This window comes from Mauremys reevesii, linkage group 1 (assembly GCF_016161935.1).
Source record: "Mauremys reevesii isolate NIE-2019 linkage group 1, ASM1616193v1, whole genome shotgun sequence".
Taxonomy (NCBI): Eukaryota; Metazoa; Chordata; order Testudines; family Geoemydidae; genus Mauremys; species Mauremys reevesii.
In genome coordinates this window covers 268,058,675-268,083,948 of record NC_052623.1, presented here as the reverse complement: position 1 = coordinate 268,083,948, position 25,274 = coordinate 268,058,675, and the positions used below count along the sequence as shown (strand labels likewise).

Sequence of the window (25,274 nt, the reverse complement as noted above, 5' to 3'; positions counted from 1 at the left end):
CTGCACGTTCAAAAATCATGAGTCAGGCCCCAAAAATCATTAGATAACTTACAAATCATGGGGTTTAAAAATAATAAATTGTGTCTTTTCATTATTTGCATTGCCATAACACCTCCCGTCTTTGCCACAGACTTCCCATGTGACCATGGCCATGTCACTTAACCTCTATGTGCCTGTTTCCCATCAGTACAAGGTGGATAATAGTACTTACCTATCTCGCAGGGTTATTGTGACGATACAGAAATTAAAATGACTGTGAGACCTCAGATACTATGGCAATGACACCATATAAGTACCTTAGACAGACTGACTGCAGCACTTAGACTTAGACCTGGACCCCCACGTGCTAAGCGCTGTACAAACAGAACGAAAACACTGTCCTTGCCCCCAGAGAACTTGCAATCTAAGTATTTGCTTGCTTGCTTTTGAGCATTCACATTTTCAAGCTTACAAGCTCTAACAAGGACCAGAAATGTACTTTAAAAAAAAAAGAAAAGGCTGAGAGTCTCACATCATCACAGGACCCCAGGAGCTAGGGCTTTAAGAAAACACACATAATAGTGCAAGACTCGCAATAAAATCACAAGAGCTGGCAACACAGCTGGGTATTGTTACCTTGGGGGAGGAATGGGTTGCTGCTTTGGCTTTGTAATAGAGGGAGAGCTGGGGTTACGTTCCCCTGTGTTCCAATCCAGATTGAACAGGAAAGCCAAGAAGCCACTATTAGGCTGGGGATGGGGGGAAAGATGGTCCATTGTCACTGCAAGGCGGATACTTTGCTAAGTAGTAAGGGGAATGTGGATTAAAGCTAGAGCGCCATTGGCTTCCCGGGTCTGTGGGGCTGCTTAGCGATCGCCTAGTTTGCCCGCTCCTTGGGGCAGGGGCTGTCCTGTTTGTACAGCGCCGGGCACCCTGCAGCCTCGGGCTCTGGCCTGCGCGGGACTCCGCCGGGGAGCTCACGGGTTAATAGCCGCCCCTGGGCCGAGCTGGCTTCCCGCCGCCCGGGCCAATGATGGAGCCAAGCGGCGGGAAGGCGGGGCCCAGCCGGGGCCTTTGTGTTCGAACCGCCCAATGGGGGCGGCCGGCGGCGGGTGAGTGGCAGCCCCGGCCCGGCGGCTCGGGCAGCGTGTGGCAGTGACAGGCGCCCGCCCAGGCCGTGCTGCGCGCCGCGCCCGGAGCCAGCCGCTCTGCGCGGGAGCCGAGGGGCCGCGCGCCCGGAGCTGCGCGGGGCCGAGCCGGGGCGCTGCCAGCGGCGCTCAGCGCCGCCCCGCGTGGGACACAAAAGGCGCCGACAGCGCGGCGGCTGGAGAGAGCAGCGGGGCGGGGAGCGGAGCGGAGCGGAGCCTCCCTTCCGAGCCAGCCAGCGGCCTGGAGAGCGCCGCAGCCAGGTGACCGTGCACCCCTCGCCCCCGGCCGGGCTCGGCCACCCCCACCCCCTCCCCCTCCCGCAGCGGGCAGCGCCTGGCTGGGTGCCGCGCAACGCACCGCTGCAGGAGGGGGGGTCCCGGGCCGGGGAGACTCCGTGGAAACAGCAGCCCGGGAGGGGGGTTCCCAGTTTGCAAGTGACAGGCTCCCCCTCCCGAGACTTGCCCCCCCCGCCGGCCCGAGGGGGCTGCCCCTGGGACCCAGCTGGGGAAGGTGCAGCTGCTGCCTGAGCCGGAGTAGAATCCGGCTCCGGGTCCCCCTAGCTGGTCATGATGGGGCGTGAGGGCACCCAGGAAGTAGGAGTTGAGAGGGGCCATTTCTGCAAAGTGTTTGCTTTGACAAGGGGCCAAGTTTATCCCATGTGGGTAACGCTGTTGATCTCAGTGACGTTAGCCCAGGGCTGAAGGTGGCTCCTTAGCTGCATTTGAAGGATGCCTTGTGCTACTGCTATTGGGATGCAATTAGTTTCCCCCTCCCTTTCCCCCAGTGTATCTAGAAGGGAGGAGTTTGGAGGCAGGATGTAAAGGGGGAGGGAGGGGGAGGCACGCACACAACTGTCTGTGCTCTAGCAAGGTGTGGAAAGAGTCTGGGCAGGATGCATCCGCAGAGCGGGAGTTGCCAGGGCGTGGGTGGGAAGGAGCCAGATATGGAAGCATCTTGTGGAATTGTGCCAGGTCACAAGGGATTGGAAGTTGTTACTTTGTTGGATTTAACCCAGGCTTTGGCACAGTCCCTGTCCAGCAAAACAGCAGTTAACGCGAAGGGTTTGTGCCCATGTGGGTGGGCTCTTAGAGAGGGGAATAAAGGGAGGAGGAATTTACAACCCTATAAACTGTGGAACATAGTGGTGGATTTGGGCCAAGTATCTGCCCCCACGGCTGTGTCACGTTTTGGCTGGTGTGCTGCAGGGAGGCTGCTTTATAGAAACAGGTGCCAGGCAGGCACTTACATGGACGAAGCTTTGCTCATGTGGGCTTCTTTTTGCAGGACATGTGTTCTTTTTCTGTCCACGAGACCTCTAGTCCCAGTCTGAGCCAAGCAGTTGGCGTGTGACATGCTGGAAGAAATAGGCTAGTGTCTGCCTGTTGGCTTGTGTAGAAGCTGAGCTAACTTGTTGTTGGAGCAGCCTGGGGCACTGGAAATGGAGGTCATGGGGAAGGCTGCAAGTGCTGCATCAGGCCAATTACTGGATTAGCATTGATGCCCACCTGGCCCCCTAATGCTGCCAGTGCATCTCGGTCCTGACCCATGGCGTCCCTTGCCAAGTTAGCTTGGCTTTGGCTGAGCAGAGATTGCTCAGTCATGCTGAGCTGTTGGGTGGTGGTGCGAGGAGACTGGCTGAGATCCACTGAACTCTCCTCATTTTTGGCACGAGACAGGATTTGAAACCATGTTTGCAGGGGTGAGAAGCCAATGCAATAACCCTCGCCCCACCCCACCTCCAGGGTAGGAGACCGCCAACCCAGTCTGTTCTGAGCTGCTGCCTTTCAGGCTTTGCCTGTCCCCGCGACTCTCAGGTGATGCAACCCCTGAGACCCCAAATTCCAGTGACATCTCAAGGAGTGAGGCTGGGTGAGTGAGGATTGCATCTGTGCATTTAGAGCATCTCCAAGGCCCTTTCCCCTGTCTGCCCCACTGCAGGACATCCCTTCCTCTCCCTCACAACTGAGCGCACATTCCTGGGCCTACCCCCTGCTCAACCCATTGCCAGCGCCAGGCAGTACCTCCGAGTTCTCACACTCCCCCATCTCTTTCTGTCGCTCTCCCAGGTACCTTGTTGGGTGGTGATTGAGTCTCCTCTGTCATGTCCAGACGCAGCCAGCGCCTCGGGGCCACCCGCTATTACCAGGGTGATGATGATGGCAGCAGCAGTGGTGGCAGTTTGCTACTGGGTGGCCAGGAGCCCCCCTTTAGGGACAGTCCTAACAGGTAAGTGGGTGCAGGGTGGGGGGGCCAGTATATGTCACCCCCACCTGCAGCGGGGTTGCCAGGTTTGTCTGTAGCCCAACTTGAAAAAGGTGAGGAGTCAGTTTGCCATAGTGTGAATTTCCACTCCTGAGCCCCAGGTCAGGGGTCACTGAGAGTCTGTCTGGAGCTCCTTACCCCATTCTGTCCCTGAGCGCTCCGCGCTCATCCTTAGAGAGTCAGGGTAGTTAGGGTCTGCCCAGGGCACTGCATCCACTGGTGGTGAAAGGAGCATAAGAGAAAAGCTACTTTTCTGGCTTTATCAGCTGGATTTCCTTGCCGCACCCTCCCATGGCTGGCTCTGGGTAACCCCTGTGTGCCTCACAATCATCTTCCACCTTATTCCAGCCCAGCAGGAGCACAGCGCTCTCACTTGTCATGCATACTTTGGTATTTCCTGGCTTTGCCCTTGCCCTTGTTCCACTGAGAGGGACTGCAGTGATCAAAACAGGGGTGTGGGGGCCGGCTGTGCACAGTAACACAGAGCTGACTTGTCCAGCTTGTGCTGGGAGGGCCCCGGTAGGGGTTATGGGTTGTTGTCAAACCGTCTTCCCCACCCCAGCAACCTCTCCTGATCACAGACACCTTCCAGGAAAACCACAGCAGCTACAGAGGAAGCAGACAGGAAGCAGAGGGCAGGGTGTTCGCTTGAGGGTGGCAGCATGGTGCCTGTGATAGGCCAGAGGTGTGTGTGGAGGGAGGTGGCAGGGGACTGCCCCCAGCTGGGCTCTTATTTTGCAAGGAGAGATGACAGCCGTTTACACCGTTTAAAATGTGCTGCCATGCTCTGGTTCTCTCCTCACTCAGGCTGGTTTCACTCCAGTGACTTCAGCAGTGGTGTGAGTGAGAGGAGGGCAGGCAGGGCTCCAGGCAATGTAAAGCCTGACCGGAAGCTCTGGCTCTCCACTTCCCCCTTGTCACCCTGCACATGTACACGCGGCGTAGGAACGCTCTCTCATTTCCTTGCTCCGGGCAGGACTCTACGGAGGAAATCGAGCAGCATGAAGCGCCTCTCTCCAGCCCCCCACCTGGGACCTACCCCTGCCACCCAGACCTCCTACTACAGCGAGTCTGTGATCAGTGAGTCCTACCTGGGCAGCAGCAGGGGACTTGCTGGTGGGGGCAGCGCTGCCTTTGATGACCCACAGGACAGTGACTCCTACTGGGGTGAGTTCTGTCTCCCCTCGGTGCCAGCTGTACCCTGTCCTGTCACCCAGTGGGGCCCCAGCTCCTCTCCCTGCAGCAACCCTGCCCCCCATCCCCTTTGATGTGAAAGAAGAACATATTAACGGAGTCCTGGGCTTCATCTCCAAACTGCTTCACCAATGGGACTCCAGACCTGCCTTAGAAGTGCCCCCTTTGCTGGGAGCAGGGGACACATGAGAGGGAATTGAGTCTTCTCAGCTCCGCTCCTCTCCCCTGGGCTGCGCAGGTTGCCAATGACCTGAGTCAGTGGTCAGAAAGCCATGCACACACACACACACACCCGGCAATGGAGCAGCCCTGAGTGGAGCAACACAGCCCCACAGGGAAAGACTGTTGCCCTTCTCAGCCAGTACTGATGGGACACCAAGATTAGTCCAGGGGAATTATCAGGGTAGCAGGTATTGGGATTGCTGAAGACCACGGTAAGTGCATAGGGGTGGGCCTCCCTAGTACTGCGAGGGTAATTGGGAACACCCTGAGTCACCAGCATCGAGCACGCTACCCTACAGAATTCTGTCCCTTCCACCGGCCCATTGTGTGCCTGGGGAGGAAGAGCAAAGAGCGTGTTGGCTAGTATCTCAAGGGGACTCTGTTTCCTGGACAGGTGGGGAGCTCTCTGCGAGGAGGAGGAGAAGAGGCACAGGAGGTACGGAGTCCAGTAAAATCAATGGGTTGGCAGAGAGCAAGACTTATGACACCTATGCCTCTTCATCTGGCTACTCCTCTGAGGATGACTATGCAGGTAGGGGTGGCTCTGACACCCTGAAGGTGGCAGCAGCATGTGTAGCATGGTTGCCGGGGGAAGAGGCCTCCCAATAGAGACCCACTTAGGTCCTGGCTCCATTGCATGGGGAGAGAATAACCTCACAACCAGGGCAGGCAGTCATCATTCCAGGCTCACCTCAGGCCTGGCTCTGTGACCACAGAGAGGTTGGAGTGGGGTTCCCCCCCACCCTCACCTCAGGCCTGTCTCTGTGGCTGGTGGGAGAATAGTTAATATCCACTCACTAAGGCATCAGGGCTCCCCCACTGGATGCTAGAAATCCCACCCGCTATTCCAAAGCCAGTGAGTGAAGACATGAGACCTCACTTTTGTGATATACGGCCTTTTCTTCCTTCCTTCCTTCGCGCCAGGTCGCTCTTCCTTGGACCAGAACAGCGCTGGTTCTGGGTTCAGAAATGCCATCTCACGAGCAGGCTCTTTTCTCTGGCTGGTGGTCACTTCTCCAGGTAAGTGTGGGGCCGTCAGCGTTCTCTGGAGGCAGCATTCTTCCACGCACACTGATGCCTGCCACCCTCTATGCACACACATAGTCAAAGGGGTATTTTCTCATGTGCTGTTTTTAAAAACAAAACAAAAAAACCATGGAAATAAAAAACATGCCCACTAAGGGACTGTGAAAGTTAGGAAAAGAGAGGGGTGTGTGTTTTTTTTTTTTTTAGGGGACCCGGTACCGGGGCAGGAATGAGGGCATTGTCCCAGGGCTGGAATAGCCAGAGTACTGAAGGCAAGTCTGCAGTCTGTGTCTTTGAGATGGATTATTCTTACTTATCATTTGTTTAGCACCATTGGTGTGCTTGGTCTTTGCAAACCCGAGAGGGGGGGGAAAAAGCCTTTACATACCTCAAAGGACATTATAATGACATTTATTTCTATTGTGGTACAGTCCAGGGGGCCCATTAATACTATTTATTTATATTGTGCCTAGAGGACCAAGTCAGGGCTCAGGGCCCATTGTGCTAGACGCTGTACGAACACACCACTAACAGACGGTCCCTGCTCCAAAGAATCGTTGCCCAACAGACTAGGTGCTGTACAGTCTAAATTAGATGGTGCTGCTGGGCTAGATCATGCAGCAGGTGAGCAGGGATGGTCAGCAGTCCTAGCAGAACAGAACTCATTCAGCGTAATGGTTTTCTTTCTTCAGGGAATTAATGCCTCCGGGAAGAAGTGCTTTTAAGGAGGGATGGGCGCTTCTGTTTGTGCAGCACCTAGCACAAAGGGGTCCTGGTGCATGACCTTGGGCTCCTAGGTGCTATGGGGTCATAATAACAACAAAGGGTGAATAGCTTTTCTAAAGAGCAGGGAGAGGGCAAGAACTCTGGAGAAAGGAAGCAGGTTTGCTGGCCAGAGTGCGAGGAAGATACAAAAGGGGCATCTGACTGTTCTGATGCCGTGTGTGGGTCTCTGCAGGCCGGATCTTTGGACTGTTATACTGGTGGATTGGAACCACGTGGTACCGCCTCACCACCGCAGCCTCTTTGCTGGACGTCTTTGTCTTAACAAGGTCAGTGTGGATTGGAACCAGAGACAGAGGGAAGCAGGTTGGTGTGGATCTGAACCTGGATCTGGACAGGGCAATGGACAGGTGGACGGTGTGGGGTGAGGAATACAAAGTCCCCACAGGGGAGGACCCCAGTGAGAGATTCGTGTGAAGGACCCTAGTAAAGCTGTGAGGACAAGGGTCAAGTTTTTTTTTTTTTTTCTTGTGGCCAAAACTGACCATGGACCCAAGCTGGGCTGTGTGGGTTGAGATTCAGGGTGTAACTTGCTTCCAGAACTCCCCCTTCTCCGCTGCCTAGTACTGTCCAAGTGGATGCAGAAACTCCCTGGGCAAGAGGGCATGGGTAGCTGCACTGACATCTGTTCCTCGTCCCCTCTGCTCTCCAGGCGCTATTCGGCTCTGAAGAAACTCCTTCTGCTCCTCCTGCTGCTGCTGCTCCTGGCTTCCATTGCTTATGGTGAGTCATCCCAGGCTCCCAAGCTGTTCTCCCCGCCCCCTTCTCTTATGCCCTGGACAGAGTGGCTCTAAGGTCAAGAGGACATCCTGAGCTCTCTGTGGCAATGCGATGATCCTGTGAGGTCACAGGAGAGTCTGCATCCCTCTGTGCTGTACATGTGTCCATATCCAAAGGCCCACTCCCTAAGGCAGGTGCCAGCAAGCAGGAAATGCTTTCACAAAGGGCCAGGATGTTATGAGTTTGGCCCTGGCCCATGTAAATCCAGCATTAGCGCTATGCTTGGTAACCACTGATTAATATTCTGAACCCAGCCTCTGGGTCCCAATCCCCTGGACTGTGAGGGGATCCAGCTCCAGTTCCGAACGCTACAACTGACCCTTAACTCCAGAATGAGTGAAACCAAACCCTCCCATCCAGCCTCCCCTTGTAGCCCTTGGCTTTGTGTTCCCAATTTGTACTTTAATCATCAGAAATAAAACCAAACTGAATTCTTTAAGGTTCAGGCCTCCACGGTGGTTCAGGTAATTTAATTTTGTGGAGGACTGTGAATGACATGAGTGATAAAATTAAAGACTTTATTTAATATGAAATAGTTAGTTAAAGAAAACAGGCATGTTCTGCCTCTATGCTCACATGCTAAGATGAAATGATGTATCCCGTGGTGATCAGTCCTGGATGAGAAGAATGGGTGTAATCCTTTCTCTGTACCTGGATGGTAGATGGGCACGCCAATCTAAAATTAGCGTGCTGTCCTTTTTATAATCACTTATAACAACACTCCATTAAGCCTGTCTTTTACCATATCTATATTTCCACCACCATAATTAAAATACCTTCTGCTCCCTCACTGACTATTTAATATTAGATTCGCCTTTAATTAATAGCTGCATAAATGCCATACCAATGACTAACCATATAGATAACATTTTCCAAAACAATAAAGTTTTATTTAAAACTGTTTTGAATAACAGCTAGGACCAAAACATGTTTTGCAACATGACGGGGAGGCTATTTTTAGGAGATTTTTTTTTTTTTTAAGCCTACTATGTTTCAGCACATTTCTGTATAACGTAAGGAAACAGTCTCGGTGGGCTACACCCTATAGCAGCAGTCCCTGAACTTTTTATGTCACCCCCACACACCCCCCACCCCTTACCTGTAATGGACTGCCCCCCCAGGAGCCGGGGCTGGGAACCAACCTAGGACCGGAGCAGAGCTGGGGGCAGAGCAGGGCTGGGTGGTGCTCCATTCCTGGCCCCTGTGGGGGCTGGCCTGGGCCCTGCTGCACCTCTGGGCACACCCCATAGTTTGGGGACCACTGCCCTATACCATCTGGGTCAGGAGCCGAATTCTATTGCTTTGTCCTAGCTTCAGCATGTACAACACTGCAAGGGGGCTCTCTGCTGCCTCCTGTTGTGGTGATGGTCATTGCTGTGAACTGCATCAAAAATAATGTGTACCTGGATGAGAGGAGCCCACCTTACGGTCACTGTGTTGAAGTCACAAGGCCTGTTTGAGGTCTGTTCCCATCTGTGAGCAAACAGTCTCTGAAGCCTGCCTGTGCATTTCTAATGCACCTCCATTTGTGGTCTGTTGTACGCACCTCCCCTGCCCCCACACACTTTAACCAACCAGTCCCTTTTTTGTGATGCCAGGTGCTTGGTATTTCTACCCCTTCGGATTCCCGATGCTCTACCCTGCCATGTTTTCTTGGGGAGCAGCAAAGCTTTCGCCCCCTGTTGCTGGGGAAGAGGAGGTGCTTAGAGCCGGGGATTCGTCTGCGTTATTTCGGGTGAGTGCCAGAGGGATCTGGGGTGAGGAGAGCTCCAGCATTTCTGCCCACCCCTTCTGCTAACGCACCTACCCCTTAAAATCTCCAGCAGCAGGGTTAGGCAGACTGAATGTGCCTGAGGGACTCCATCTCTAATCTTGAAAATGAAAGGTGCGGGGACAAGGGAGACGTCTTTAGCCTCTGGGCCTGGATCATTTCCCACCTGTGTGCATACAGCCTGCTCTGCTAGCTGAGCAGAGGTGCCCCTTCAGTCTGAGATGGACAGGTGTACCTGCATGCGCACCACTGCCCTCTGCTGGGGTATGAGAGGTGCTCCCCACTTATATAAGTTCCTTCCACTGGCTGAGTGGGGGGGCTGCCCTTCAAACATCTCGGCAGTCCAATCCTGCCTGGATTTGTGCACACACCACTTGCCCCCTGGTGGAGAATGGAGGGCATGCTTGTATCTATCCGCTCCCTCTGCAGCCTGCACTGGTGGCTCACAGTTGGGTACAGAGCTGCCGGGACAGCTGGGTAAGGCTGCCAGTCCTACATCTGCCACTGTGTGTATTTTTTTTCCTTTCTTTTTGCCACCCTGGCGGTAAAAGGCAGAGCAGCAAATCCTGTCTCGGTTTCAAAGTCTGGAGAAACGTTTCCAGACCCTAGAGGCGGAGGCGTCCCGGCTGGAGAAGCTGGAGCTCCAGAGAGGGGTGGCAGCCGGGGGAGGCCTGACACACGAGGCCACCCTGACGCTCCTGGAGGGGCTGGTGAGCCGTCGAGAGGCTGCACTGAAGGAGGACTTGGCCCTGCACGTCCAGGTAGGGGAGGTGGGGGCCTCTCCTGGGGAAACCTGGCCTGCTCCACCTATTTCTCCTTAAAGTCACAGCCGCCTCTTTCCTCCCCGTCCCCCTGGCCTGTTGCTGTGGGGTGGGAGAGGGGGGATCATAAGACTGTTGTGGGGCTGGGGGTCAAGGTGGGTGGGTGGTGGGAAGGGCTGATGGTGGTTAAGTGGTAGGATTGGGGTCAAAGTGGGTGGATGAGGGTGGCATGAGTGGGGGTGGGGTTGGGTGTGTTCAGGTGAGGGTGGTGGGTACAGAGAGTATGATCTGGGGTGTGTGTTGTGTAGTGGGATAGGGTTGAGGCAGCTGGAGTATGGCAGGTGTGCCATAAAGGTGGGGGGACAGCAGGTGTGGGGGAGAGGATGACTTGTGGGTGAGGTGGTGTATGCAGTGGTGTATGTGCTGATCTTGCATCTGCTCACCTATCTCCCTGCAGAGCGAGCTAGATACCATCCAAGGCCAGCTGCAGAAGGATTTAAATGGGCGCCTGGAGAAGATTACTCGGGCATCTCAGGTAAACTGACCTGCCTCTTTAAAGCATGCAAGTACCAAAACCAGGGGATGCCACAGTCCAGGAACTTTGCTCCTGTCCAAAAAGAGGTGTCACTATAGGGACCAACCGTGCTTAGGGAAGGAGGTGCATTTCACTTCAGTGCCTGCAGCCATGGGACTGCAAGCTCATAGGGTCCCGTAAGCTAAATGCAGTTGGACTAGATCAATTCTCGAATAAGGAGATCCCCCAAGGAAAACCCAGGTGCTGCAGGAAGTGCTGCTGGTGATGCAGCAGGATTTGCTCTTCCCTGGAATTAGCAGGTGTCCTGTGCTGCTGATGGAATCCTAAAACCCAGGCCCTGACCACTTGTGTGAGTGAGGATCTCATACCACTTTTCACAAGCGATGAGGTGTTGGCTCTGAAGAGCTTGTGTGTTCTAGGCACAGTCGTACGTTAACGCACAACAACGCCCTTCCTAAAAGGTGGCAAATTCAAAACATACAAGCAATACTTTTTCACACAATGTCTAACTAGACCGCGGAACGCACTGCCACAGGAAGTTGTTGAAGCCAAGAACTTAACAAGCCTCAGAAAGAGATTGGACTCTTACATACTTGTAACAAGAACATCCAGAGTTAGCATAATTAGGAACAAAAATGTTGTAGGGGATACTAACCTCATGTTTCAGGGTTTCAGCCGGTCTCTGAGTATTAGAAACCAGGATGAGACCTAATCAGGCGGGCAGATTGTCCCGTGCATGCTGACTATGGAGTTCTTACACCTTCCTCTGAAGCGTCTGGTGCTGACCACTGTCACAGACAGGATACTGGGCTAGATGGACCTGGGGCAGGGCCAGATTAACCTTTTGTGGGTCCAGTGTCTGGACTGTGGCCCGGCCACCTACTCTGCCTGTGCTCCAGCAGGAGGCCCCGCCCTTGCTTGGGCTCTTTCCCCAGAGCCACTTGCATGGGCTGCAGAGGGGGTGGATAGAAGCGAACGGGGCCAGGGCACAGGGATGTGGTGGGGGGCCTTCCAAGTGTGAGCACAGTGCAATTGGCACCATTTGTACACCCGGTACTGACCTGGGGTGTAATCCATTCTGGCAATTCCTGTATTCCTATGTGAAGTTGTTAGACACCCTTCCCCACCCATGTGACCAATTTCATCCTGTCATGTTTGTTCCCTTTATACTGCTGCTTTCACAGGACGTGGAGGCCCGGATGCTCCAGCTGAATTCAGAATGGCAAAGGTAATCCTGCCCATCTCTCGGGAACGATTCATGTGTAGCCGTGTAGTCATAACATGTCCTCAGCCTGCTTGGGCTGATGAGATTTGTAAAGGAGACGGTAGTGGAAGGTGTCTGTTGGGATCCCGCAGGGATCACTCTTAAGCCTGATCTGGAACCTGGGGCTCTTGGCACATCTACGATCCCAAACTGGGAGGGGTTTCAGATTCTGATGCGGTCTGGAAAACAGCAACAAACATGGGCAGGAACCAAGATGAGACTGGACTTAGAGACAAACAAATCAATATGTGGAGGGGAAAGAATCCAGCACACAGCTAGTGGGCGGGAGAGAGCGAAACCTGGAAAGCAGGGATGCCGAAAGGGAGGTGTCAGCAAGGCTCGGCAGCCTGGTCGATGTGCTCTTGCAGTTTTGAGATGGTGGCAGAGAAAGCCAGTGTGCTCTTTGGCTGCCTGTGCAAAGGCGGTGTGTCCTGGAGCAGGTAGACGGCAGTCCCTCTCTCTGTGGCTCTGCCAAGATGGCACCTAGAACATTTGTGCTCAGGTCAGGCACAGAAACCCCAGGAAGACACCAATACATTGCTGCTCTTCTCTAAACTGGAGGCGCCACGGGGTAGCTCGCTGCCTCCATGGCACCTAGGCTGCGTTCTGCTCATTTTACTTCTCCCCTTCCCGCCCCCCCCCTTTTTTTTTCTCTGTAGCTCAACACAAGAGGGCCTGCAGGGGAGCTTCCAGCAGGAGATGGGCAGGCTGGAGGCACAGCTGGCAGGCCTGAGGAAGGAGCTCGCACTCCTGGCATCTGACCAGCAGGCAGTGGTGAAGCACGTGGAGTCACTCCCGGGACAAATCAAGGGAGTGCGGGAGGATGTGAGTCTCAGACCCCAGCTTGTCCCCTTAACGGAAGTCTCATTTTTCCCACTCTCTGTTAAACTGCGATGTGGGAATGTCTGGGTGATGCAGGACTGTGTGGTCTCACCATATGCTAGGCACCTCTGGGTTGATTTTTTTTCCCCTCCCCTCCCCCGTCTCTCCTCACGAACTGGACACTTCCAGAATGGGTGACCTTTTCTTCTGCCACAACCTGGGCACTGTTAGGGGTGGTCCTCACGTATCCGGTATCATCCAGGTATGGAGGCTTCCCCACATGTAAGGGTCTGTAGGCCAGACTCCTAGAGCCCTTCTGTGGTGTTGCTCTGCCCACACGCTCTCCATTGTTTGTCATGCTCTGCAGTGCAGACTCCCTCTCCTGGGCTGAGCTCTTTCCCTTGGTGGTTTCAGGTGGAAGCACAGTTCCCCCGGTGGATCAGCCAGTTCCTATCGCAGCCTGGGGAGGATGGAGTGGGCAGCCTGGTTCTCCAGCGTGAGGAGCTACAGGATCAGCTCCAGAAGCTGGAGCGCAAAATCCTCGCCAGAGTCTCTGAGAACCAGAGGGTGTCTGCACGGGATGCCACGGCTAGCATTGGGGTAGTGCTGCAGCAGGAGGGAGTCACAGGTGTGACCGAAGAGGTGAGGCCTTGCCTGCTCAGCAGCTTCCCCTGAGTAACTTACTTGGCTTGGGGGTTGTGGCATGGCACTTGAGTGTCAAAGCAGCATCAGCCTGTTTGAGTGTGTCGGGCTGTCTGTGCATGTGTGCAGACGGGCAGGCCAGCCCTGAAACTCTTACACACTTGCATACATGGGGCGTGTCAGGGCATGTGTGAGACAGGCCGGGGCGCCACATGTGTGTGCTCATGGTTTGGTGTGATGGGTGCAGTGTGTGTGGCCGAGCTGCTGTCCCTAGCATGCACGTAGATGTGTATATGCCAAGCCTGCATGTGTGGCTATGTGCCAGAGCAGGTGGGGCTGTGAGGATCAGGGGTTTAGGGCTTCATACATTTTTCTATGACCTATTTATTGCTTTTTTTCTTACTCCCAGAGCCCTGACAGTAAATTGGGTTGGGGTTGCCAGGGACTTGCTTTGGTTGTTTGTAAATCACAAAACTGATAAACATTTTATTAAACCCTCATGGAGAAAATGAGGAGGCAGGGTGTGGAGTCAAGTCACTTATAGCCTGAGTTTTTTCAGAGGTGCTGAGTTTGCAAACCCCGCACTGAAGTCACTGAGTACTGGGGGCTTGCCACCTTTGATAATCAGACAATGAAAAAGCAAAACACTTAAATAATCTTTATATAAGAGGAAGGATACTTGTGGTTCAGGCAGTGGATTGGGACTTGGACTCAGTCCCTAGCTCTGCTACTGACTCCACCTGTAACCTTTTTATTGTTTCATCTTTGTGCCTCAGTTCCCCCTCTGTAACATGCAGATGATATTCCCTTTCCCACACCCTTTTTCTGTCTTGTCCATTTATGCTGTAAAGTCTTTGGGGCAGGCATTGCCTTGCTATCCGGGCCGGATTAATTCTCCTGTGGGCTTGCAGCTGTTGGATACAGGGGCCCCACAAAAATCTATCCCAATTATGGCATCGAGGCTATTAACGCTATACAAAACTTGCCTTTTAATTAACACACAGCCTTTCTGTGGTTACATTTCAGTTTTAAAACGCGTAGAATATAGTTAATTCAAAATAGCCTACTTCTTACCTTAGAGCAGCTGTTCTGTTAGTTGCTTTCTGGGAGGGAGTTTGGGTGCAGGAGGGGATCCTGACCTGGGGCAGAGGGTTGGGGTGCAGGAGAGGGTGTGAGGTGTAGGCTCCGGCCAGGAGGCGTTTACCACAGGTGGCTCCTGGCTGGTGGCGCAGCAGGGCTCAGGCAGGCTGCCTGCCTGCCGTGGCCCCACACTGCTCCTGGAAGCAGCTGGCTGCTGGCACATTTCTGCATGCCCCTGGGGGGAGGGGGATTGTGTCTCCGTGTGCTGCCCATGCCTGCAAGCGCCACCCCTGCAGCTCCCATTGGCTGGTTCCCAACCAATGGGAACTGTGGGGACAGTGTGGGGGTGGGGGACGGGCACAGCGCGTGGAGCCACTTCCTCTGCTAGGGGCCGCAGAGACTTGCCAGCAGCTGACAACTTCCAGGAGCGGTGTGGGACCACGGCAGGCAGGCAGCCTGCCTGAGTGCCCTGTTGCGCTATGGAACTTTTAGTGTCCTGGAGATCGCGGTCGACTGGCAGAGGGTCCAGGATTGACTAGTTGATTGCGATCGATGGGTTAGTGACTACTGAATTGTATATAATTTATTTTTGCAGGACCCCCCCTTAGCCCGAGGCCCTGGACTGCAGCCCCTAAAGCCCCTGCGTTAATCCAGCCCTGCTTGCTATGTGTGTATATAACACCTAGCATAATGGGGGGCGGGGCGCAGGCTCAGATGGTGTCTGGAAGTGCTAGTGTAATACAAATAATTTAATAACAAATAGAGAAGGAATAAGAGTTTTTAAAAACTTTTTACAAATAAAGGGAAAAGCCCTGGTTTGAAAGTCTTTTTTAAATAGTATCATATGTCTTTGGGGGGGAGAAAAAATGAGTCCATTTTAGGTGGTAGCTCTTAGGTTGTGGTGTTTAAAGTTCCATGCTGTTTGTTAAAGCAAATGCACACAAAAAGAGGAGATAGGAGAATGCAGCTGCTGCCCCCTCTTGTGCTTGCAGATCAGTTGGTGAAAGAGAACATGTGGGAAGTTAAGGGCTAGTCTACACTGGGAATACTAGAGTGCTGCCACGGCAGCGCTTTAACATGGCTTGTGTGGTCGTGGCAGAGCGTTGGAAGAGAGCTCTCCCAGCACTCTAAAAAGCCCTCCTCCACGAGGGGCGTAGCTACCAACTCTGGGAGTGCAGCTCCCAGCGCTGGTGCACTGGCTACACTGGCATTTTACAGCACTGAAACTTGCAGCTCTCAGGAGGGTGTTTTTTCACACCCTTGATTGAAAGAGTTGCAGCACTGTAAAGTGCCAGTGTAGACAAGCCCTTAGGGTCACATCTCTGGAGGGGCTCAGGACCCAGCCATGGTTGATGGGAGGGGTCTCGCTTAGATCTGTGGGGGTTTTTTTGGTTGTTTTTTTGTTTTTGTTTTTTTGCCTGGTCTGGCCAGCCCATCTTACAGGATCAGGAGAAAGGAAGCCCAGCACTGTGGTGATAACCATAATGGTTATGCTGGTGATGTGGTTACTGGGCACCCTGCCACTGTGGATGAGCTGTCAGGGTATCCCCGAAAGAGACCTGTTTGAAAGGGACGAGGTCCCCACGTTATCACGGTTCTTGAGCCATAACAAGGCAATACTGGCTCGTGTTTTTAGATGCTGTCTCTCATTTTAAGAAGATTCTGGTCTGTGGCTGTAACAATTCAGTGGCCTCATCTGAAGCCCATAATCAGCAGTTCCTTTAGTTCCAACAAACATTGTTCACATCACGTCTGTTCTGTGACTTCTTTCAGTGGTTTTAGATACCATGCTTGGGGTGCAAATGGCTTCCCTGCCACCTTTGGCTTTCTTGGGCAAGTCGGCGTTTCAACCAATGGCAGAGTTCAACCCGTGTGTGTGTGTGTGTGTGTACATAGGGACAAATGTATGTGGCAGGGGTTTGCGTGTGATGGGCTGCACGTTTTGTACCTCACTTGCATGTGCTGACCATTGTGCATGTTGGTATGTGCACACAGAGGCTACACCTACGGATGTGCATGTGGGTGTGTATTGGGATTGTGTGTGTGTGCACAGTTTGTCTCCAGCCTTTGCATTCAGCTCTGTTGTGTTCTTTACTCCTTGTTGCAGCAAGTGCACCTCATTGTGAACCAAGCCCTGAAGCGCTACAGTGAGGATCGCACGGGAATGGTTGATTATGCCCTTGAATCAGGGGGTAGGTGAATCAGTGGCCGCCTCGCCTCCCTCCTCCAATGGCCTCAAAGTACTGAAAGGGGGTGTCAGACTGAAGACAGCAAGTCCTGACAGCTTAGCGCATAGCCAGGCACCTGGGCATACGAAGAGGGAGGGTATTGGACTGGCTCTCACGCATGCAGAGCATGACAGTGGGACTCAGCTGGCCAGCCCAGCCTCACCGGGCGAGAGTCTGTGTACGGCACAGCACCCTGTGGTTAGAAGGGGAGTTCAGCCCTGCCCATAGGATGGTTCTTGTCTATCGCCCTGTGAGCTGAGCTGGAATATCTCCTCCCTGCCCTGTACATTATGCTGTTTGGTATCTTCCCCTCCCCGGGTGAGACCATAGTTAGATATACAGAGAGGGCATAACTTTTGTCACCTGGCGAGGATGCTGTGATCTCACGTGTTCTTGTTTCCCTTTCAATCCCAGGGGCCAGTGTTATTAGCACCCGGTGCTCAGAAACCTACGAGACAAAGACGGCACTGCTGAGTCTGTTTGGGATCCCCCTGTGGTACCATTCTCAGTCTCCACGGGTTATCCTGCAGGTAGGCACTAAGCTGAGTAGAGAGGTGTCCGTATTTCCCCCTGTGAACTAAGCTGGAACTTCCTGCCACTGTGGACTATTTCCCTGTCTGTTGCCCCAGCGTGAGCCCAGCTGGATAGTTCTCATAACACCTCCCTTGACCTCCTGATTTAGCTAATTCCTCATTGGTGCTCAGACTGCCATCACATCACCCTTGACTCATCTCCTCTCCTGTCGCTACAGAGTCTCCCATGCTCTGAAGTCACACTTCCTCCATTTCATTCCCTTTCTCTGGGTTCACACGGTGCAACGATCAGATCTGAACATGGGGATAGGGATGCCTCCCTGACACCTTGTGCTACACAAGACGCCTGTCCTGGCGCGAGGAAGGGGGAACATGGGAGTTAGGTGTGCCGTTTGTCACCTGATCTTACCTTAGCTGTGATCACAGTTGGGTCCTCAAACTCTGGTTCTTGGTATGCACCCACTGACCTCATTTGTGGCTGTAATTCAAAAATCAGGCTGTGAATGTCCTCTGAATTTCCATAGCAGACCAGGCCCATGCTCCTTCCAGCCCCCTGTCCTGGCCCTGACAGCGTCCAATGCCAGATCCTCCAGAGAGAGGTGTAAAAAGCACCATGTCTGAATGCAGTGCTGTAACCAGGGGAAGACCTTTCTTCCTCATCCCAGCTAGTGAGCTCTTTGTCACGAAGCCTGAGGGCTGACAGCACTTGTAATTGTTAACAGAGTTAGCTAGTGTCACTGCAGATGCTGCACCACTTTCTCTGTGGCAGTCAGGTTCTGGGTCAGCTCCTTTGAGTCATTCTGCCAGCTGAGGATAGGCCAAACCCTCTCCTGCCCCTGATCCAGAACCAGCCCCAGGGGCACATCTATGTCTTCATCCCCACAGTAACAGTGGGTTTCACACCAGTCCAGGCTTACGGTGACTCCTTTGCAACATCTTAGAGGTAACTTTGTGCCACTGCAGTGGGGCAAAGTGACCTGGGGGTGGGCTGAAGATCAGACCCAACGTTTTCTTGGTGTCTTGCACTGTGGTGTGTTTAACAGCTGCCACGTTGAATTCCAGAGGTGGCTGCACTTCCCAGGAGGGTGAGGGATCCCAGTATAGCAGCTTGTAAAGTGCTTTGGTCGAAAGGGCCTAGAGAACTGCATGAAGTGATGATTATTACCGTTACCTAAAGCTGGATTGGTTTTGTGTTTTGTGTGTAGCCGGATGTTAACCCTGGGAATTGCTGGGCGTTCCGTGGATCTCAGGGCTTTGCTGTTATCCGTCTGTCCAGCCACATTCGCCCCACTGCTGTGACTCTGGAGCATGTCCCAAAAGCCCTCTCGCCCCAGGACACCATCCCCAGTGCACCCAAGGACTTTGCCATCTTTGTGAGTGTTTCTCTGCACAGAAATGGGAGGTAGAGGAGGAAAAGTCTGTGTATGGGAAGGGGACACGGGTGGTCTTGCAATCTTGCCATTCTTAATCACCCTCCAGTATTGGAGATGAGGATGTTTCCTTGCCTCAGAGATTGTCTCCCTATGGGGGTGCAGCAGGTGGCTGCTGTGTTAAGCCAAGGGACGGAGTGTTGCGGAGCAGGGTGAGATGGGGAACATGGGGAGGGGATATCCTGTGGAAGGAGTCAAGGTGAACTAGAGGTTTAGTACAAGGGAGGAGGAAATGTGTTGGGGAGGGGGTATATTGGGGAGAGGAGGACGGAGACTGAGTACCTGAGGGAGGAGATGATGTACGAGGGGAGAGGGAATGGAGTACATGGGGAGGGAAGTGGGGAGGAGGGAAGGGAGGGGTTGACAGGGGTCCATATGATGTGGGGACATTTTAGGGGGGAGGGAGGCAATGGCTGGGGGTACATGGGGAGGGGATGGTTTGTGGGGAGGCGGGTAGGATGGGTATATGGTCGAGGGTGAGGGTACAAGGGGAGGGAAGGGCTGTGGATGTGTAAGTCTCAGCAATAGGTGCTGGAACTAGGGATGCTGCTGCACCCCCTGGTTTGAAGTGGTTTCCATCGTATCCAGGGTTTACAGTTTGGTTCGGTGGCTCTCAGCACCCCCCCTGTACAAATTGTTCCAGCACCCCTGCACACAGCCTTGTCCCCCCACCACTGCTCCTGCGTGTTCCCTGTCCTCTCACTACCCTGTTTGTTTACTTTGGCATGGGAGAGCAGGAGTGGAGTTTAACTGCACTTGTCTCTGTCTCCCTCTGGGCACTCTGATCATCCCACATTCCTCCTCTCTCTCTGCTTCCTCATCACTCCACCCTCCCTTTCTACCCCACCTTCGCTTGGTCTCACAGGGTCTGGACGAAGAAGGACAGCAAGAGGGCATCGTTCTCGGACAGTTCACCTACGACCAGGATGGGGATCCCATCCAGACGTTCCGCTTGGAGGTACGGAGGAGGAGTGGTAGGGCCCCAGGGAGCTCCCTGGATACTGAGCCAAGGAGAAAAGTCCAGAGAGCCCCGCACCTCTAGTATTTAGAAGCCAGCTGAAGTGTCCTCACACAGGCTGTGCCCCTGCCAATGCCGTTACCTCTGCTGTGCCAGGGTCTCTGCCTGGAGCTCTTTGGACGGGGTGGTTTGGCCTAGTGCATTCCCAAGATGGGCCCATTGCTGGCCACTGTCTGAGGTACAGTAGGATGCAAGGATAGGTGGGCTAATGGCCTGATCCAGTGCAACACAGAAGCAGGGAGACTGGATTAGACAGTGTAGCATGTGAACTACAGGATGTTTTGGCTACTGACTCTGGAGGAAGCCCCCCTCCCCCGTGATGCTCCCCAGGGGTTCCCAGGGTTATGAGGCTCCTTGCCACTATCTGCCCTTAATGAGAAGCCGTCTTGTCTGTGCCTGCTGTGCTTCAGCTCCCTGACACCAGCAGCCTTGGGCCCACAAGCATGGACTTCCAGGTCCTCTCTGCAGGCTAGTGCTCAGTGCGTTCCCTGCAGTATCCAGGCCCTGTCACTGGACACTCTCCGTAATAACCAGGTTTGCTGTACCAAAGAGACTGTGTACACACAGCTTGACTGGCCCACGTCCTTGATGATAACACAGCACTGGAATCTACTTACAGTGAAAACAAATAGGTTTTTTTACAAAAATTTAAGATTGAAGAGAGAGTGAGCAAGGATATTAAGAACAGGTTAACACGCGTCTTAGTGTTACCTGAACTCTGATGGGCTAAAATCCTTGTCTAAAACAATTCTTCACCTAAAGCAACCTCGCAGCATCACTAGCCCACGATCCAACTTTCTTGAATGCAAAAAGCACTGTCCTTTTTGCTTCCTTGGTGAAGGATGACAAAATGTCTTTTTGTTTCTCCTTCTATTTCCCCAAACTCATTGTTTTCTCCCCCAAGGACAGGATAACTCCTGTGGTTCCCTTCCTTGGGTGTTGGCTCCAAGGTATCTTCTCATACTCCTGTTTTGAGTCCCATTCCCCTCCCCCACCACCTATTTTTCTTGTTGACTTTCATATGTAAGTAAATAGCGTTTCCACTGCATTGGCTTTCCATTGCTTGATTTCCGTCACAGGCAAGGATAGGTGAATAGACACGCTTTGTCTAGCAGAAAACCTGTCTGTCTGCTCTGCTTGGTTGCAAACTTTAAAACATAATTTCAGTGTGTATATGTAACTTCTTAAATATCATCAGTACATACATTTTACTATGCTATTAATGACCAGTAAGTTACCAGCTTTCATTTGAGACCTTACAAGACACTATTTATGGATAAATGAATACCATGAAGGCAGTGTGTTAGGTGTAGGGGAGTTTGTCAGGCCTTGCTCTCACAGGAGTTGTTGTCACAGAACAGTGAACCCTTTGCCAGTTGGTGTGGAGGGGGTCTGAGGGTCACACTGACCCAGACCCCGGGCTGGGCTGGGCTTAGTTAGAGAGGTGGCTTTCCTTTTGGGAAGGCCCTCTGGACTTGAATGGATAATGCTGTAACCTCTTAATAGGTTTCTTTCTGAGCTGTCCTGTAGAACTGAATAGCAAATTCCTGCTGTAGAATTCTACAGGAAGGATCCAAAGCCTACAGAGAGGTTCTCATTCTCTGATTGATACCAACGGCCAGACCCTCCACCCCACTCTGTTTGCACTGCTCTGATGACACAAAGCAGCTCTAAAGCTGGCTTAGCCACCCCTGGGGATTCCCCCTGCATAGGGGACCCCTTGGCTGGTGTAGAATCACTGTTGTGGCTCCTATGCCCCCCCCCATTTTTGGTCTCCCTGGCATGGGGGTGTGGCCTGGGAGAAGGGTCCTGGTGGTGCCACTTCTGTATCGGCTGACCCATGCGAGGCTGGGGCACATTTGCATCTAGATGATCCCTGGTTGCTGGGGCAGTCTGGGGAGACCACTGGATAGGACTAATGCGGCCCCTGGATCCTGGTTCTGCAGAGATGGCTTAAAGCTACTTCTGTCCCAACCCTTTCCCCTCTGGTCTTGTGCCAAGCACGGCTTTGCGAGACCAGAGGATCTGGCCCATTTAAGTTTGTAGAGTACTTTGTATAGGACCCTATTGGTTCTTTCCCTATTAAATTCTGAGGGTGAATAGGAACTCTCCAGGATGTGTGAGAGTAAAGACCCCTCCTGAAATCAGTGAGGAATCTGTGGGGAATGGGGGCTGACTCTTGCCTAGAAATGGTGTCTCTTTCTGCAGAGAGCGACCCAGACTATGAAATGTCTCCTTTCTTCCTTGCCCAGGGTGAAGATGTGGGCACGTTCCAAGTGGTGGAGCTACGGATTCTGAGCAACTGGGGTCACCCAGAGTACACCTGCATCTATCGCTTCCGTGTGCACGGGGAGCCGGTCCACTAACCCCTCCCTGGCTCTCCCCTGCCCCCAGCTGGCTACCTCAGGTTCTGCACCGGCCACAAGCGACAACCATGGCAGAGAGAGGTTGTCTCCAGAGAGAATGGCAAGCCGGTTAAGGAAATTCTTCTTTTTGCCGCTTCTCTCAAGTCCCAGGGTGGGAGAGGTGAGGGAATGACCACCTTTGGCAAACCTAGTCCCCCATATGCTTTTCTGTGCTGCCACTTCCAGAGGGAAGAGTTTGTATTGAGTGGGGGGGAGGGGGAGGGAGAGGGATTTTAGGGTTCAGAAGGTGGTGTGATGGGAAATGAGGCTCTGATCCAGGTCAGGCCAGACATTTTTAACTTTTTTTTTTATTTTTTTTTATTTTTGAATGAGTCTTTCTTTGCAGTCCAGACCCTTCCCCACCTCCCTCTTCCCAGCCCCATCCCTTCCAGATGTTAAAGAAGACTATAGCATAGTGTCCAAGTTTTATGAACAAACTTATTATTATACAGTGGGGTGAAGGTGTGATCTATTTATGGCATCGTTGGCTGGGTAGGCGCCATCTGAATGTCAGAGAGGGTGGGCACATGACCAAATAATTTTGCACTATTGCCCGTTTCCTTCCATTATTGGATCAGTAGTTTGTTTTAGTTAGATCCAGTGGCTAGCTTGCCATGGGTTGAATCTGGATCTCATGACCCTGGAAAGTAGCTAACAGGCATATTAGCAGAGGCAAATAATGAGGAGACACAGACCTGTATTAAAGGGTTAATATATAAGCAAAAGACTGAGGTTTTAGTCCTTTGAGGGAGAAGATAATCTAGTCTCCCTGAGATTGTAAAACAGCCTCAACAATGCAAACCTTCCACTCAGGTCAGTGTATTACACAGTCATCAAGAAACACCTTCACTTCCAGCGCTGCTGAGTGCTATTGGATTTCACCAATATGCGAGGCTGTGGCCAGAGAGGGAGAGGGTCCTGTATTATTCCCACACACGTGTGTGGCGTTCACATGTAAATCCCCCAATTAGTGCTAAACATTCACAAGTCAAAATGTCTGTGTAGATGTCCTTTAAAACTCTTCCCCCCCCCCCCCCAAAAACACTGTTTTTAGTAATAATGAAGGATGTACTTTTCCATGCAACGTATAATTAACCTATAGAACTTTGTACCACAAAGGATACCACTGAGGCAAATCACTTAGATTAATAAAGGGCTAGCCACTTAGAGTAGCACTAACTAGAGTGAAATGGCCAGGGCTATTTAATCCTCAGGCTTTGAGATGTGAACTGATCAGTAGCTAGGTTCAGGAGAAAACTTCCCTCCATGGGTGCTGCATGATCTGATGCCATGGCCCACAGTTGGAGACAGGGTACTAGGCTCAACGGGCCAGTGGTCTAGTAGCCTGCCTGCTTTGCTTTTGGAAAACCCTAGTCAAAATTATAACCGTCTGTGGTGGGTGTAAAAATTATATAATTACACCCCCACTGGTTTATGTACATCTGTATATAAGCAACTGTACATAGGGGGGTAGAGTCTAGGCTGTAGTTATCCAGACACACGGGGTTTGTTTATGGGGACACAAGGCAGATATGAGAGTATTTGTGTGATCACGGGAAGTGGCACCAACCCTGCAGGATAACGGGGGATACGAGACAATATTATACAAGCTTTGGGGATAAGGGGATGACGCCCCTGACAGCTCTGATGTGGGGCAAGGGTGGGGAAAGACAGCAGGCCGAGCAGAAGGTGTGGTGCCAAGGCTGGCTGAAGGGTGCTGTGACACACAGCTTGTGGGGGCTCACTGGAAGTAGGGGTGGTGAGGTAAGCCGGTGCAGCTTGGTTCAGATCAGTAAGGACCCTGCTGCCGGGCCTGCAAGGGAGAGTAGTAATGGTGGTAGCAGTGGTTCCAGGAGGGGGCTTGTGGCTGAAGCTGGGACTGGCCTTTTCCCTCAGGGGAAGATTGGGCAGGTCTGTGTCACAGCTGCCATCCTGGGCTGAGGCAGTGTATGGGGACGGGTGGGCAGGGAGGGGCTGACAGCTACCCCTTCCCATGGATTTATCTGGGAGCAGGACAGCACCAAGGTGGGAAAGGCCCCTCCCCCAGATTTGAGCCACAGCGACCTCCCCCAGACTGGTAGTGTTGTTCCCAGCTCGCAAGAGGAGGAGGGGAGAGGGACCTGTGAACAGGCTGGCTGGAGCCTTATAGTGGGTGTGGTGGTGAGAATATCAGCTTTGAGCCACAGGACAGAGTAGGAGCTCTTATCAGTGGCCTTGAGAAGGTAACATGGCTGCTCAGAGAAGGGTTGTCTCTCTCTCTAGGTTTTGGCCAGCACACTCTGTTCTTACTTCAGCTATGTTTTTAATTGGTTTTTACATATCCATATTTGTCTTCGCTTTATCTGAAAGAAAAGCTAAGGGCTCACTTTGTATCAGCCCCATTTGAGGCTGGCACCCCTCGAGTCAGATTGGGGCTGTGAGCTGTGGAGAGTACTGAGCACTGATTTTTGCCAGGTTGTCTCCAAAACCTGTTGAAGTCCAGTAGGGCTGGGATGGTGTGAAGGGGACTCCCTTCCACAGCTGGCAATGGGCTTTTTCTGGCCCACGTGTCTTGCCTTAAATCAGCTGGAGAAGTCAAGCAGTGCATGTCCTCTTGGTCTGCTCCTCCATTGCCTCATCAAGCATGTGGCTCTGATCCATATGCCCAAAGGGATGAGGGTGGGACAGCACCTCCCTTTGGAATCAATCACCATGACTCCAAAGCTGCAGGGGTGGTGACTGGGTGACAAATGGCTCCTACACCAGATGCTGATTGCCCCATGGAAGTGCATGTCCCAGTCCCTAGAACTCAGCATCCACCTGCAAGGAACTTGGACTGGCAATTGAAGATGGGTTGACCAGGGCTTTACAAGCCCCTAGGAGCAGTGGACCTAGCCTCTGGTGCTTCTTTAAAATCTGACTACTGAACCAACCCTCCCCCAACATCTAGGCATGTTGGAACAGTGGTGAAAGGAGAAAAGGATCATTAACTTTTCCTGTGCTCCAGGACCAGCTGTCAAATTGTAGGGCAGAGGGTGTTTAAAATTGCTGCTTCAGCTGCAGCCCTGCCTCTTATCAATATGCCAGGTAATCATGGTACTAGATACAGAAGATGAGTACAGCAAGGTGGTAATAAGTGGGGAAACATCTGCTAAGGCACAGCTTCTCTGTTTACTCCCCTTGAGCTGCCTCACTTATCCCCCCTCTCTCTTTCTCTGTGTGTGTGTGTACCAGGAAAGTGTTATAAATTAACCTTAAGCAAACCAAGCTGGGCACAGGCAGATTAATCTGTATTTAATTCTGTAGCCTATTGCAAATGCTGCACTGTTTTGTTTGTTTTTTTTATCTACAGACTGTAATTTATGCCTATGCAAAAAAATCCAAGACAATAAATTATGTCAAAACAGTTGA

General features: G+C 52.6%; 1 protein-coding gene across 2 annotated transcripts; it reads left to right on the top strand.

The window, feature by feature from the left end:
• The first annotated feature begins 1,197 nt into the window (after positions 1–1,197).
• On the top strand, positions 1,198–25,274 carry SUN2 (Sad1 and UNC84 domain containing 2). Of its 2 annotated transcripts, none has more exons than XM_039487885.1 (18): positions 1,198–1,388; positions 3,195–3,354; positions 4,367–4,557; positions 5,201–5,338; positions 5,731–5,826; positions 6,791–6,884; positions 7,268–7,338; positions 8,994–9,130; positions 9,718–9,927; positions 10,385–10,462; positions 11,647–11,690; positions 12,386–12,551; positions 12,963–13,190; positions 16,378–16,462; positions 16,913–17,028; positions 18,237–18,404; positions 19,327–19,419; positions 21,732–25,274. In XM_039487885.1, exons 2-18 carry the CDS (start codon positions 3,230–3,232, stop codon positions 21,843–21,845), a joined length of 2,154 nt encoding a protein of 717 aa, XP_039343819.1. In that variant the 5' UTR covers positions 1,198–1,388; positions 3,195–3,229; the 3' UTR covers positions 21,846–25,274. The 2 variants fall into 2 exon arrangements, with proteins under 2 accessions (XP_039343819.1, XP_039343828.1); XM_039487894.1 differs by lacking the exon at positions 1,198–1,388 and adding an exon at positions 2,879–2,997.